Below are 13,731 nucleotides of genomic sequence, written 5' to 3' on the forward strand. Positions count from 1 at the left end.
TAGCGAAAAGAAACAACTGGAAATACAGTCGAGACAGGTTCCCCATAAGCCGAGGCGCGACCATGCGTAAACGTCATCCGAAATGTGGGCTGAGGAGCGTGTTTAACTCCGTTCAGCCGTGTAATCGGATTGACTCGATGCGCGTGCGACGCATTATGAATCTGAGGAGTCGATAGCTTCCCTCGAACGTCTTCGATGCCAGAGGATGTCGTTCGAATGCAGGCAAATTCGGTTAAATTCACAGAAACATGGTGATTCCTGTGATAACATTTACAGCGGCTACAAAAACTAATTGCGCGTTATACATCGTTGTATTTCTTATATAGTTCTTATGCTAATTTAATTAATTAGATTGCAGAATATTAAATTTCACGTTATATAGTAGTACTTTCGTACGACTATAAAATATTGGGAACGAAACGTAGGACTTGCTAAAAGATATTTTTGTAGCCACCATAGTTAGAATTTCCGCATTTCTTTTATAACGACAAATACCGTTATGGAAACAGTAGAATCGAAGACCACATAGAGGAAATATGATAAATCTATTTTTTTTTAATTCTACGATCTTTGTGCCAGTTGGTGATTAAAAAGAAAAAATTGTAACAATACACGTATGTAACAATGTTGTGGAAGTATAGAGAAATTTTAACGAAGAAAGATTAAATTACGAGAGATCTTTATTCTAAATTTATTCTACGAAAATAATATAGGGTAGAAATTAATTGTAATTATATGAAAATATAATCGACTTTTAATTAAACTTTTTAGATTATAATTTACAGACCGCCGCACCGTTTACGTTTCGCCGTTCGCCGGTCTAAAAAAAAAGGTAGTCTCGTTACAGCTGAATATTCCGCGAGAGAACTTTCAATAACATGATTATATAAAAGACAGGAGAAAAATTTCAATAACGAAAGGAATGTTTTTAATGAAAGAACCGATCGTTTCGCTGAAAACGCAAAAGTTTGATGCAACGCACCGATGACTGACGCGCCGCTGGGGAATTTTATTTCGACCAAAAATTCGTTATTAGTAAAGAATTTTTCAGTAAAATTCTTTAGATAACAAGTCGAATTTTTGAATAAAGAAAGACAGAAGGTAATACATCGAACCTATAGAAAAATACGTAATAACCACAGGTAAGTGGCGAATAATTAAGAAAGACTGCCCGAACAATCACTGAGTTGCACTACTTTTTTAAAAAATTGCAGCTACACAGAATCATAAATTTTTCTATCGAGACAACCACGCTGCTAAACAACGATATACACAGGAGACGCGTTCAGTTGTAGATACGTGTCAATTTAACGAAATATCGCCTGCTTCAGAGAACCACCAGAGAATCTAAAAATCCAAATCCTTTTACCAGACAGTATCAAAAATTCTAACACCTTCGTGTAACCTCAACTGTACCGAAAACGATGATTCAAGCGATCAATAAAAAGGAAAAGAAACGACGCATGCAAGATTTGAGAGACAAACAACGCCGTAAAAGGAGTTGTTCTAATACTCGACGCAACTTCTATGTGCATCTAGATCAGAATCATCGAGCACGCAAGAAAAGGGCGCCGTCACGAGCGTTATACTCTGCGAAGAGGAAGCAAACATTGTTGCACAGTTGCTTCGTCATCCTGAACTCACACAAATGCAATATAACGGAAACGTGGTCGAAACGTTTGTTACGAAAACGTAGGGATGCCTTACCCGCTGTTTTCTCCTTTTCTCCATTGTTCTCTCTCTTTCTCTTTCGTAAAGTACGACGTCCGGGATCTTCAACCCTCCGTGTGCAAAACCGTTAAAACCTGAAAGCCCTCGCGAGCTTCCGTGAGGCAAGAAAATAGAAATCCTGCAACCGCGGTGCAGAGATCAAATGTCAAAATGGTAGCCGTTCTTCCTTGCGGAATCTGATTTTCAGCTTACCGAGGTAACTGATTTAATCGAAATTCAAATTAAAATACCACCGTATTAACGGTGTATTAATAAGATATAATTATCAGACGCGCAATATTTTGACGATTTTATTAAATCTTCGCTTTCTCGTCCGAGAATCAACGTGGCGAATTACCGAATTAGTCGAAGACTTTTCAGTCGGATCGCTGCTTTATGCTTCACGCCGTGAAAATTTCTGTTGTCACGCGTCATCCACTATCGATTGCATATTCTACGCGCGACTATAGTAGTCTGATCGGTATATTGGTAAAACATAGTTGTCAAATACTTTGCATTACTTTGAGAATTTTACTAAATTTCTATTTCCTTGTTACGAATCAATATAGCAAATTATGAATTTTACATTAACAAAGTTACAGACTTTCTAGCCAGATCAATACTTTGCACTTCACGGCATGGAAGGTTCACCTGTCTTGCAGCATCGACTGCGGCATCACTATGTGTGCGTATGCATGTAACAGGACCGAGGGGGACTTTATGGAAGGTTGGAGCGTTGAAAAGGGCTCGTACGTTGTGTCACAGGACGCCATCAAGGGACGTTGCCTCGTCTAGGAAGCTGGCCCTTCAGAACGCTTAGTTAATGGCGCACCGTGAGATCATTAAAGCGATTGCCGCTCCACGAGAATCACGCTGGAAATCATGGAAACGGCGAGCTACATTTTCACGCGTTTCTACTACCATCCGAGATTCTGATAATGGTTAAACGCAGAGGTAAAGGTGATAATTAAATGTAATAGCGGCGGTTGAATCGAGACGCATCACCAATTACCGTACCTTAAACCTTCTGTAACACCATACAGCTTACAAGTTATTGTCTTACCGTGGAAATTATCTTTTCAACATTTTTCGTATATCTGTTAACGTTAATACAGACGAGAGACTCGTTCTTGATAGCTTTTGACCTTTTGGAAATTTGCATCGTAGGTTGAATTGATCTTTTTACTATTATTCGACGAAAAATTATACTTAAAATTCCAAACACTCTTCAATTTAGTGTTATCAGCAAATTATAACGTTGGAAATTTCCTATATACTTTAGACTGTCGTGAAACATTATCCTGATACTTGCAGAAATTTGTGGACTGTCATGATACGTCATAATCGTAAACGTATGAGAATTTTTGTAGCATGAAGATCTTGAGATTGAAAGTATCAGAGTGACGAGCAAGCAGCAAGAAAAAAAAAACACAAAAATAGTCGAAACAGGTGCATCTATTTTAAAAAGCTTCGATCTTAAGAAACGGAAAATTCTTTAATTTTGAACTCTTTTTACAAGTGTTGTATCGTTGATGTATTATCACGCATCATTTTTGATCCTCACCATGAAGAAGATTAAGCTTGAACGACACGTAGTTTGGCGTCGAATCTCGCAGTGAATAAATGCGCAGTGGCGTTCAGAGACCACAGTCTCTACGCTATATCGGAAAAATTAAATCGATAAAAAGAAAAGAAAATAAACGGTGAACGCGACATCGTGGTTAATCAATTCCGTCCACGTCGGGAACGTAAATATACGTTAGAATACTTACAGAGTTACAGCAAATATTTATGACAGTACAACACGTTCACGTACAGTGTCCATAACGAATCGAGAATTTTACGAGAAGGCAGGGTGTCGTAAAAAGCAGACGGAATCCTTCGCGACACGGAAGAAACGGCTCTGGCTAATATAGAACGCCCGTCACGCTTTGGTACATGCAGTTTAGCAATGCGTCGCTGCAACATAGCAACGTCGAACATTAAACTGCAGCGTGCGCGAGCCGGTTCATCCTGCCGGTAGTTTATCGTCGCAGGATTTCCTCCTTTCGTCGTTTGCCCGCCGCAGCCTAATGGGAACATTTACTCCAAAGGACTAAACCGCCTCTGTGCCGAGGCTCACCTATTTCAGTAGACAGATCCTGCGAAAGATCGATATTTCGTATGTTCAGTTGTTTAAACGTGTCCAGAATAATGAGTAAATAAGTACCTACCATCGGTGGATAGACGAAAAGGATCAGCAGACCTTGAGCGATCCTAAATTCGTAATAAATATGATTCGAATGGATCATCTGAAGATATTCCTATCGTCGATTGTCTTGATGCTTCATTGTTAATTTACTCTCGTCTTTAGTTCGAGATACTTCCATTGTCATTATTACGGAATTTTCTTTTTTTCCGTGCCACTTTCTCTTTTATTTTTGTATCGTATCAGCGACCTTTCATTGTCGTATAAAAATGTCAAACATTAACGCCTGAGCGAACAGAAACTTGAAATATCCCTGGATTTCAAAATATGAAACGAAATGTACCTAAATGGCAAGTATATAACCAAGTGGCAAAATATACGTAAACGTAAAACAATCGTCGTATCGAGAAGCAACCTACGAATTGAAAATTGCTCTTTTATGATACGTAGTTGATTGCTATGCCGAAGAACGATGTATAAATACGTATGCAGAAACGTGAAACGTTTGATACATCGACGGTTGCCCCTGGACCAGACGACCCTTCAGGCGAACCGGAAATATCGCTCGAAAATTCAGCCGCAAACGCGCGACTTTTCTCGTTTAACCGGTAACCACCGGAGGGAACGGTCTGCTGCGTTCGAAGTGAATCTTTTAGCTTGTCGAATGCGAAATCGTCGCCAGACAGCTGCCCCTGGAGCCTCTTACGATATATTTCATTCTTATCTATACTTCATCGCCAGGGTTGCTTTTCCTCTGACTCCTAAAAGCTGACCTTGAGCCTTGGTGTCTTCGGTATACGTACGTACACAGACTGACAAAAATATTCGTAGACATCATTTATAAATAGTATTAAACGCGTTATAGGTAGACTACAAATTTTTATGCAAATTTATACTTTTATAGATACAAGGATAGAAATAAAACGTAGATGAACGTTTGTTTCGTTCAGGAAAACATTATGAAAAATACACCACTTTGCAAGTTTCGCGTATTTTTCTCCATTATATATGCACTCTGTCCATTTTTGTACCTTCAAACTTTGCATAAAAATGCATAAAAATCCCGCTTTCTGGGTATGGGGTATTTGGAAATCTCATTAACGCTGTCACGAAGCTCGATTTTCAAGCTCCATTTTCTCGAGAACCTCGACGAAACTTTATTCTATGTTTTCGACTTGAATTGTTTCTTCTTTCAAGTAGAATCGCCACCTTGCTGATCGTACCGTCGCTGCTGAAACAACCCGTACAGTGAAGAGATCGTACGTTATTTAACTGTTATAAAAGAGAATTCGAAAGATTAAAAATAAATATGAAAAAAACATATCGCAAAGATTATTCCCGTGTCGATTGACCGCGGTAAAATAACTGCAAGGTCCGCAGTGGTCTGGCAAAAAATGAAGCAGCCAAACGTCCCTGTTTCACACCGTACAGGTCTGAAAACGTTCACGCGCGACTTTTGATCAGTGGCGTGTGTACGCGAGAGATAGCCACGAGGACGTGGATGAAAACGTTGCGCGTTGGCTCGAAATTTTATACAGCTACACTGGTGGTGGAAAGAAGAGAGGTCCGGGGATAAACGCCCGAGGGCTTCCAAGCGACCCCAGGATTATAATAATTCGCGTCACTGCGTCCAATTTCAATTTACCTCTGGCCAAGCAAAGTTGTTTCGCTAACAGGACACTCGGTATCTCGGGATCATCAGCATTTTTCCGGTGTTCTAAGTAGCGGGAAAACCGATCGGGTTTCGCCACGAAAGGGAATACGAACTTTGAATTATCCCGCCATTCGCCGTATTTCCTTTCCTTTTATTCCTCGTCATCTTTTTAGATACTTTGAGATATCGTTACCGCTGTTCCTGAAGAGTTCATCCATAAGATGTTCGAGCTTCTCGATTCCGGTAGCTTCTTTTCTATACAACGATAAACGAAGCAGGTATTTAAGTGATCATTTGGATGAGACTTATCCGATTCTTAAAATTTAGGTACCAGAATTAAATATTAAATATTAGTCTTATCGAATTATAATTAGAAGATACCTAGAGTATATAGTTTTATTCGAGTTGCACCCTTTTGTTAGAATCTATAAAAATGTAAATTCGCATGGAGAGTCGTAGTTTATTTATGACTTGCGGTCGTATCACAATTATGTGAAAAATTCGGAAAGGGTTGATCAGCTGACTAAAGAGAAATAAATAGAGCCAGCATATAGATCGTACAGGTTTTATTCCTTCGATTCTCGTTTACAGAGATACAAATTTCCATAAAATCCGCCGTCTATAAACGATTTCGTTCCATCTTTATTAAGTCTCTCTCTCTTGTTTTCGTGGTTACTGTACGTTCTCCGATTCCAACATTTGAAAACACCTCGCGCTAGAAAAATCATAGAAATTCTACGCATAACCGACTTTCGATGTCGCGGTATATTATCACGGCAATTCGGTAGCTTTATCGTTCGATGGCAGGACAGTATCCTTCCCTTTCCGTGCCCGCCCCTACCGTGTCTCGGCCATCGAACCGTAGCACGTACGTGGGCATAAATCTGACAGTCGAAGGAATCTATGAACAAAAGTGGAGCCACTTACATGCGCGTAAAGTAAAATTTATGGAGGGTGTGGGCATATAAATGCGCGACGTATCATAAATTTCAGTGCTGGACGTGGTCGAAGCGAGACGGCGAACAATAGAATCGTGGAGAGGAAAGAGAAGAAGAGAAAGAAGAGAAGCGACGTGGGAGAGAAGAGCAGATCTCCCTCAAGTCTCGAAGGTACTAACGATATTGTTTGAGGCATTCGCGGGCACCAGGTCCGTCCTCCTCGAATTCACAAGGGGAAACAACAATTTATTTTGACGGGGCCACGGAAATACCCGAAGGACCAGTCGCAAATCACTGGCTGCACCGTTGCTTCGCCATGGGATTTCTTCGTCTTTTTCCTATATTCTATAGAATCCTTGTTTTATCCTCGTCTACCCGTTACTAGTCTTGGGATTGATACCGCACTGCTACCTTGCCAGTTTGCTTGCGCAAAAGTTGCTGTTCGTATTTAAATATCGGTATCGATTTGATATTTCTGTTGAAGTATCTATTGATACTGTAGAAACGTTGTATGAATGGTGTATTTATTAACGCGTTAATAAGTACACGTATCGAAGAGGAAGTAGCCCATTAGCGATAACGTCGATATCGACATCGTCTTTTCTAAATATTTTTTAACATTCTAGTGAGTGCTCTAGACATTTTTGAAGCAAAAACAAGAAAGAAAGAAATCATCTTGTCTTGTGTACTTTCTTGTAAATGATGTGTTAAATAAATACAAATTTTTTTTTCCTTTATCATCCTTATGTGTAATGAAAGTTCCTGCATATTTATTTCGGCGATTAGGATCCACAATTCTCAACACGTCCAAATTTTTTTGTCATTCTCTACCGACTAAAGATTTGTTTTACGTTGAAACGTAAATAATACTACCTAGTATAACCGATTGTAATTCCAATATCGTTTTTTTATATTTCTAACATGAATAGTGTTAAGGTTATTCGGTGTATGTGGAATTAAAGAAACGCGTGGGTAAATTGTAAAGTATTGTAAATATATATATATTGTGAATATTAAAGTACAAAGTGTGGAATACAATGTAAGCTGGTCCAGATCCTTACGCTAGCAATGTTACCCTGAGACTAAAAGAACCCTGAAGCCAACGTCGCACGTGTACCGCTTATGGTCTGTCATCGACGCATTCTTTTGTCTATGCGCTATCGATGACCTCAGCTCTTGAGAAAACCAAAGACCAGATGTAGAGTTTTCCTAGAAGTGACGATCACTTCAACAATTATCTTATTATTTATAAAGTACCTTAAAAATCTATTCTCAAATATCGGTCATAGTATCGATATCTATTCCATTGCCATAGAATTAGATCTGTCGAAGTGATCATCGCTTCTAAGAAAACTCTACATCTGGTCTTTAGTTTTCTGAAGCACCGAAGCCATCGACACCATATAGACAAAAGACTGGGACGAAGGCAGACCATAAACAGTAGATAGGCTTCAGGGCTTTCAGTCATAGGGTAACGCTGCTAGCCTGCGGATCTGGACCAGCTGAATAATATTCTGATTTTTATTTACTCTTCTGTATTAAAATATATTTTCTACCTTACAATTTATCCACGCGTTCCTTTGTATTCACATACATCTAATAACCATATTCATATAGGTTGTCCGAAATGTTTCTTTCGTTTTATAAGGAAATAACAGACGCACAATGTTTTTCGTTTTATATTAGTTTATTGAACTATGGATGAAAATAATAATAGAAATAGAACGAAATGGATCATACCTAATTCAATAAAATAATATAAAACAGAAACTGTCGTTCATCTATTATCACCTTATGAAACCAAAGAAACTTTTCAGACAACCTAATACAATTAGATATCGTTTAAAAAGGTATTAATATTGAATATTGATTTCGACATCTTTCGATACTTTTCTACTTGTAGATACTTAGGTAACTGTGAATCGTTCCAGTATGTATCATTACTCGTATGTATCGTATCATTACTCGTCAGACGCAAGTGTCATTTTCTACTTGTTCCATGTTTTCTCTCGCTCTTGCCACAGGTAATCCCACGTACTTTTGACGAATCGAGGTCGGATATTATTCCCGGCTATTAATCGGCTTCTCATGCGGCTGAAATTGAAGGGACGTGGAAATGACTCTTTTAATATTTCCTTCGACGGATATTGTGTCGCCCTCGTGTCGATCTTGCTATTTAAACTGACGAATAAATCGACAGATTAAAAAGGTTGTGATCGTCGCTCCATGCATCGTCGAAAAAATTCCTCTACGGTAGACTGTTTGGTTTTTCCTCGAACACGTATTATGTGGTGATTTTCCGGCTAACAATAAGTAATATAGCTTTTCAATGAAAGGAAAAAGATATAGAATTTATAAATACACAGGTGATTCGCTTAAATCGAACAATAAAATTGTATTACTCGCTATTGGAGGTATTGAAGAAAAGATGACCAGCAATAAAATCTAGCGATGAAATTGCTTTGTTACCAGATTAGACTTTTTTTTTTCTTTTTTTTTTAACTAACGGTAACAGTACAGTATTTTTAACGGAAAAAAGAAACCGTAGAATTTATAAATATACAAGTATGAAATAATATCACGCCTAAACCCAGTGTCAAAATTATATTCGCTGCTATTGAAAATAGGAAAAAATAATCCAGCCTGCATATTTTACTTTCCCTATTTTTGCAAATATATATTTTCTAATTTATCTGATATATGCAAAATTTCCTCGTAACATTTTTGTATATACCCTTGTCGTAAATGTATGGACATCGGCGACCTAATCATACCATAAATCTTCTAAAATATCCCTTGTTACTAAGCAAATCCCCAGCCTAATGTTTACTCCTTCGGTTCGATAAATCTAATCCGTTTCTCCGGTAAATTCCGGTTGGAAAAAATAAAGGAAAAGATCGAGCCTGCTAGCGAAGTATGAATGAAAGCTGATTCCCATGAAGAAATGTTTCTCACTCAGAGCTCCTTCGCCCTATATTACATCGATGGGTACCGAGCGATGATCGGTTTAGAGGAAATCGTCGGCACTTTCGTCGCCGGGTCGTTTATCCTCGTAAAAAGGTGGGAACCAATCCGAAGGTAACGGACAACTGCAGGAGTGGTGGCTATCTCCCTAAGAGGAGCTGAACTTCTCCAAGTTTTTTCCTTGCTCCGCGTTTCTCGATCGTTTGGCATTATTAAAGCCACGCCCTGGATTTCCATAGATCCCAGCGTTGAACCGCGTCATCAGATAATAGGATGAGATCGTACGTTTGCTTTGCGGTCCCTTTAAATCGAATCCTCGTTGCAAAGTAGGCCGGAGAATAGTTAAGATATCGAACGATCCACTTCAACGTTTCTCAGATTCAGCGTAAAATAAGGTTACAAGATTCGTTAATGATTGAAATCGAAGGAATATTTCTTTTTAATTTGATCGAATCGTTCGATTTTATTTCTTGTATACCTTCTGCTTTGTATTCTCTGATCGTATCTTTCTTTAATATATTCGTTGCATTCGTTGCATTACGTTTCTTATGCCCATTACCGTTTCTAGGCTACCTATGTCTTAGTTATATAAGACGTATCACAGTAGCAATTTGTACATATAAATGAATAACTGGTAAGAATTATTTTATGAGACTATTGCACGACTTGCGGTATTACGTACGAAAGTTTTATGTTGATAACGATTGAAACATTTCCTTTAGGAAAATTGATTTATTCGATAGATTGAAAGAAATATAGAATAATTTACATTAAATATAATTTTATAATATGATATAATATGTAATCTATATAAAGTACTTCCTATAAAATTGTGTAAGATGGCACTGTAACCTACGTATGTACTAATTAAATATTACATGTAAGTAATATGATTTAAAGATTACATTTATTTCAACTTCGACTATGAGACGTTTTACGTTAGTATCGGTTAATGAAAGGAACTTGTATAATCTAATTGTTTAAAGTTTTCCTCGCATACACCAATTCATCCTCTGCATTTCTAGTATTTTATCTGTTAACAAAAGGAAAACCAATTTTTACCCACTTTCTAAAGTATCGACCTCGAAGAAACCAGTGTTTCTTACGCCCTCTGCGATTTGCTACGGCGAATATAGGAATTATGTATATCACTGACCAAGGACTTTTAAGATCACAACAGCGACGAGGTCCTGCCCTTTGTCAATGATTACGTAATTTTAAGTCCAGAATGTCACGTTAAAATTTAGTTCCAATTCTAACCACTACAAGCGTTGCAATCTTATCCTACGCTGAATCGGTAACGTTGGGAATGATATTAAAATGATAAATGTACTCTTAGTCAATAGCGTGATACAAAAATACATCAGATGTTAGATCCAATCTGTCCTTCGTTGATATTTTTATTATCTTTTAATGACTAGAAACTACTTATCGACAGCGAAAAGATTCGTAATATTTGTAAAATCTCCAACAGATGGCGTAGCTATTTAATCAGACCGGCGCATAGGAAAGACGGAAGAACATATGTTTAAGCAGTAGCGCATGCGCAGTCATTGCTTCCGCGACGTACCTAGCCATCTTTCCAGTCAAGCAAAAGTGATTGTTTTCAGCTTTAGTCTTATTTAACGGAACTTTTATTAATGTCAGAGCCACAGTCCGCGCTTCTACTACGAAAACAATTAGCAGGTATCCAGCAAAACCAGTATAAGTGCTAAGTGTGATCGGTGCCTCAAATTCGAGCTGAACGAAAAGCCGGAACCGTTCTCATACCCCAAACTCGTGCGATCTCATCATCGTTGTGATTCGACCCTTGAGATTGGCTTTTGTGAACATTTTTTCTGTCGAAATATCACTTTCTCGAAACCTCTGTAACCTTATGTGAGCACCGATTAAGCCTTCCGTAGTCTCACGATGGCCCTGCGCCTGATTAGGGCGTGAAAATCAATACGGCTACGGAACCGTAGTGTACCTCCCATGAATAACTTTAACCTAGCATTTAATATCGCGTTTACTAGTAGTTACATCCGTGTCGGATCTAAATTTTCTTATGAACGATTTTCATGCACGACGAAGGCCGTTTACGCTGTTACCGAAAATAATTGCAGGCAACGTTATTTATAGCATTTCGCGCGTCACCGAATACAACGCGGTTTCGACTAAAAAAAAGACAGAGAAAACCATGCCGTGCAACGACCACCGAAGGTCAATCTTCGAACCATAACTACTGTATTACTTCTAAGGCAACGAATGAAACAATGAAATTCCTGAAAATTTGTTCTTACCATTTATTGTGATTTCATTCTTCTTTGTTAATTAATCTTTATCGTTGAATTTTACATGGAATATCGTGTCACCTTTGTCTCGCTAACCCCGTGGATATATGACGGTTACTTTGTGCGTTTCAATTTGACCTAACCTAAACAACACTGAATAACAAAAGTTGATTTATCAAGACCAACGTTTCTTTGTGTTGTCGATTTTTTTCAATGTTTTTATTATCGTTTCAAAGTATGATCAACCGTATTTATTTTTTCTAGTGTAATATTCTAGTGTTAATATTTCTAGTGTTTTAATACTATTTTATTGTTCTGCATTTTAGATACATGAAATTCTTATTAATCAAAAATATTTTTCAAGTTCAATTTCATGAAGAAATTATTTAAAAATACAAAAGCTTGATTTAAATTTTCTTCTCTTCTATAGAATTAAATAAAAACCCAGTAGAAGGGTTTTCAGCAGGCCTCATAGACGACAATGACATATATCAGTGGGAAGTACTCATTATTGGACCTCCAGACACATTATAGTAAGATATTAATTTGTTTACTTTATAATATATAATATCATATATACATATGTACGTATCACACATACATATGTACATATATATATTTTTACAAATATCTTTTTACATTTTAGTGAAGGTGGGTTTTTCAAAGCACACTTACAGTTTCCAAAAGAATATCCACTTAGGCCACCAAGAATGAAGTTCATAACAGAAATATGGCATCCAAACAGTAAGACTTTTTCTTTGACAGTAACATTTTTATATATATTATATAACAAAATAAAAATAGTAATGTAATTTTATATTTATAGTCGAAAAGAATGGTAATGTATGCATATCGATTTTACATGAACCTGGAGATGATAAGTGGGGCTATGAAAAAGCATCCGAACGGTGGTTACCAGTTCACACAGTTGAGACTATTCTCATAAGTGTTATTAGTATGCTTGCAGATCCTAATGATGAAAGTCCTGCTAATGTGGATGCTGCCGTAAGTAATATTCTGTATTGTACAAATTTAGATTACTATATCGTTTTGACTGTTTTTACTGATATTAATTGCAACACTGTAGAAAGAGTGGAGGGAAAGCTATGCAGAATTCAAGAGAAAGGTGGCGAGGTGTGTCAGAAAAAGCCAAGAGGAGTGTTTGTAGGAGATGAACAATTATTCAAATGGAAAGACTTATTTAATTCTGGTAAGTTCTATAACGTTTTTACAAATTAAATTATTCAATAAAATAATATATAATAATGAGTGTGTTTGAATAAACTTTTTTCTTATTTCTCCCTAGGGAAGCCGTAAGCACTGTAAGAAAGAAACCGATGCTCAGCATTAAGCTAATGGACAACAGTGCCACTAAAAACGGATATAGCCTGACCCATTCTTAAGCAGAAAAAGGGAGGCAGAGTATGTGTGACAATAAAAGATAAAATCACACATCTCTATGAAGTTTATACCACCGCCACTGACGTACCATCCATTGATACGAAGAACATAAAGGAACTACACGCAGCTCACCTTTTACATAATAAACAACTAAAAAACTAATTTACACATATACATAATGCAAAAAAATTATCTGTACGATTATTACCTTAATATTGATAGTTATAAACTTAACTTCCCTGTTCCTCCTGCTCAAGAGTTAGCCCTACCCTTTATACCTAAAAGCCTGTAATTTAAAATGTTTATGTTTATAATTGAATAATAATTCCTTAGTGGCGTTTCGTATTTTCTTACTTTCGTAAATATACATAAATAAATTTTTGTAAAGTCAAATACATGGTATATGTTTATATATATATATATATACATATAATATGTGTATATATATATACATATGTATGCTACAATCGTTAAATGTAATGCCAGTAAAAAATGGAAACGAAATATATGTGAATCAATTGTGACATCACGGTATACATGTCGATTAAGCTGTACAATTACGGCTATGTAAAGAAATGTGAAATTTCCGTTGAACCGTAAGTT

At 37.1% G+C, this 13,731-nt stretch overlaps 1 protein-coding gene across 1 annotated transcript; it reads left to right on the forward strand.

The window, feature by feature from the left end:
* The first annotated feature begins 10,982 nt into the window (after positions 1–10,982).
* On the forward strand, positions 10,983–13,521 carry LOC132905313 (ubiquitin-conjugating enzyme E2 G1). The gene is made up of 6 exons (XM_060956481.1): positions 10,983–11,140; positions 12,158–12,260; positions 12,374–12,471; positions 12,554–12,732; positions 12,815–12,937; positions 13,034–13,521. The coding sequence occupies exons 1-5, from the start codon at positions 11,095–11,097 to the stop codon at positions 12,893–12,895; spliced, it is 507 nt and encodes a 168-aa protein (XP_060812464.1). The 5' UTR covers positions 10,983–11,094; the 3' UTR covers positions 12,896–12,937; positions 13,034–13,521.
* Positions 13,522–13,731: the final 210 nt, after the last annotated feature.

The sequence above is a fragment of the Bombus pascuorum genome, chromosome 3 (genome assembly GCF_905332965.1).
Source record: "Bombus pascuorum chromosome 3, iyBomPasc1.1, whole genome shotgun sequence".
Lineage (NCBI taxonomy): Eukaryota > Metazoa > Arthropoda > Insecta > Hymenoptera > Apidae > Bombus > Bombus pascuorum.

Bases quoted from the DNA above. Each gene is read 5' to 3' on its own strand.
- LOC132905313 (XM_060956481.1), top strand. From the start codon at position 11,095: ATGTCAGAGCCACAGTCCGCGCTTCTACTACGAAAACAATTAGCAG. The intron at 12,261-12,373 runs GTAAGATATTAA...TTTACATTTTAG, and splicing joins GGACCTCCAGACACATTATA to TGAAGGTGGGTTTTTCAAAG. The intron at 12,472-12,553 runs GTAAGACTTTTT...TTATATTTATAG, and splicing joins AGAAATATGGCATCCAAACA to TCGAAAAGAATGGTAATGTA.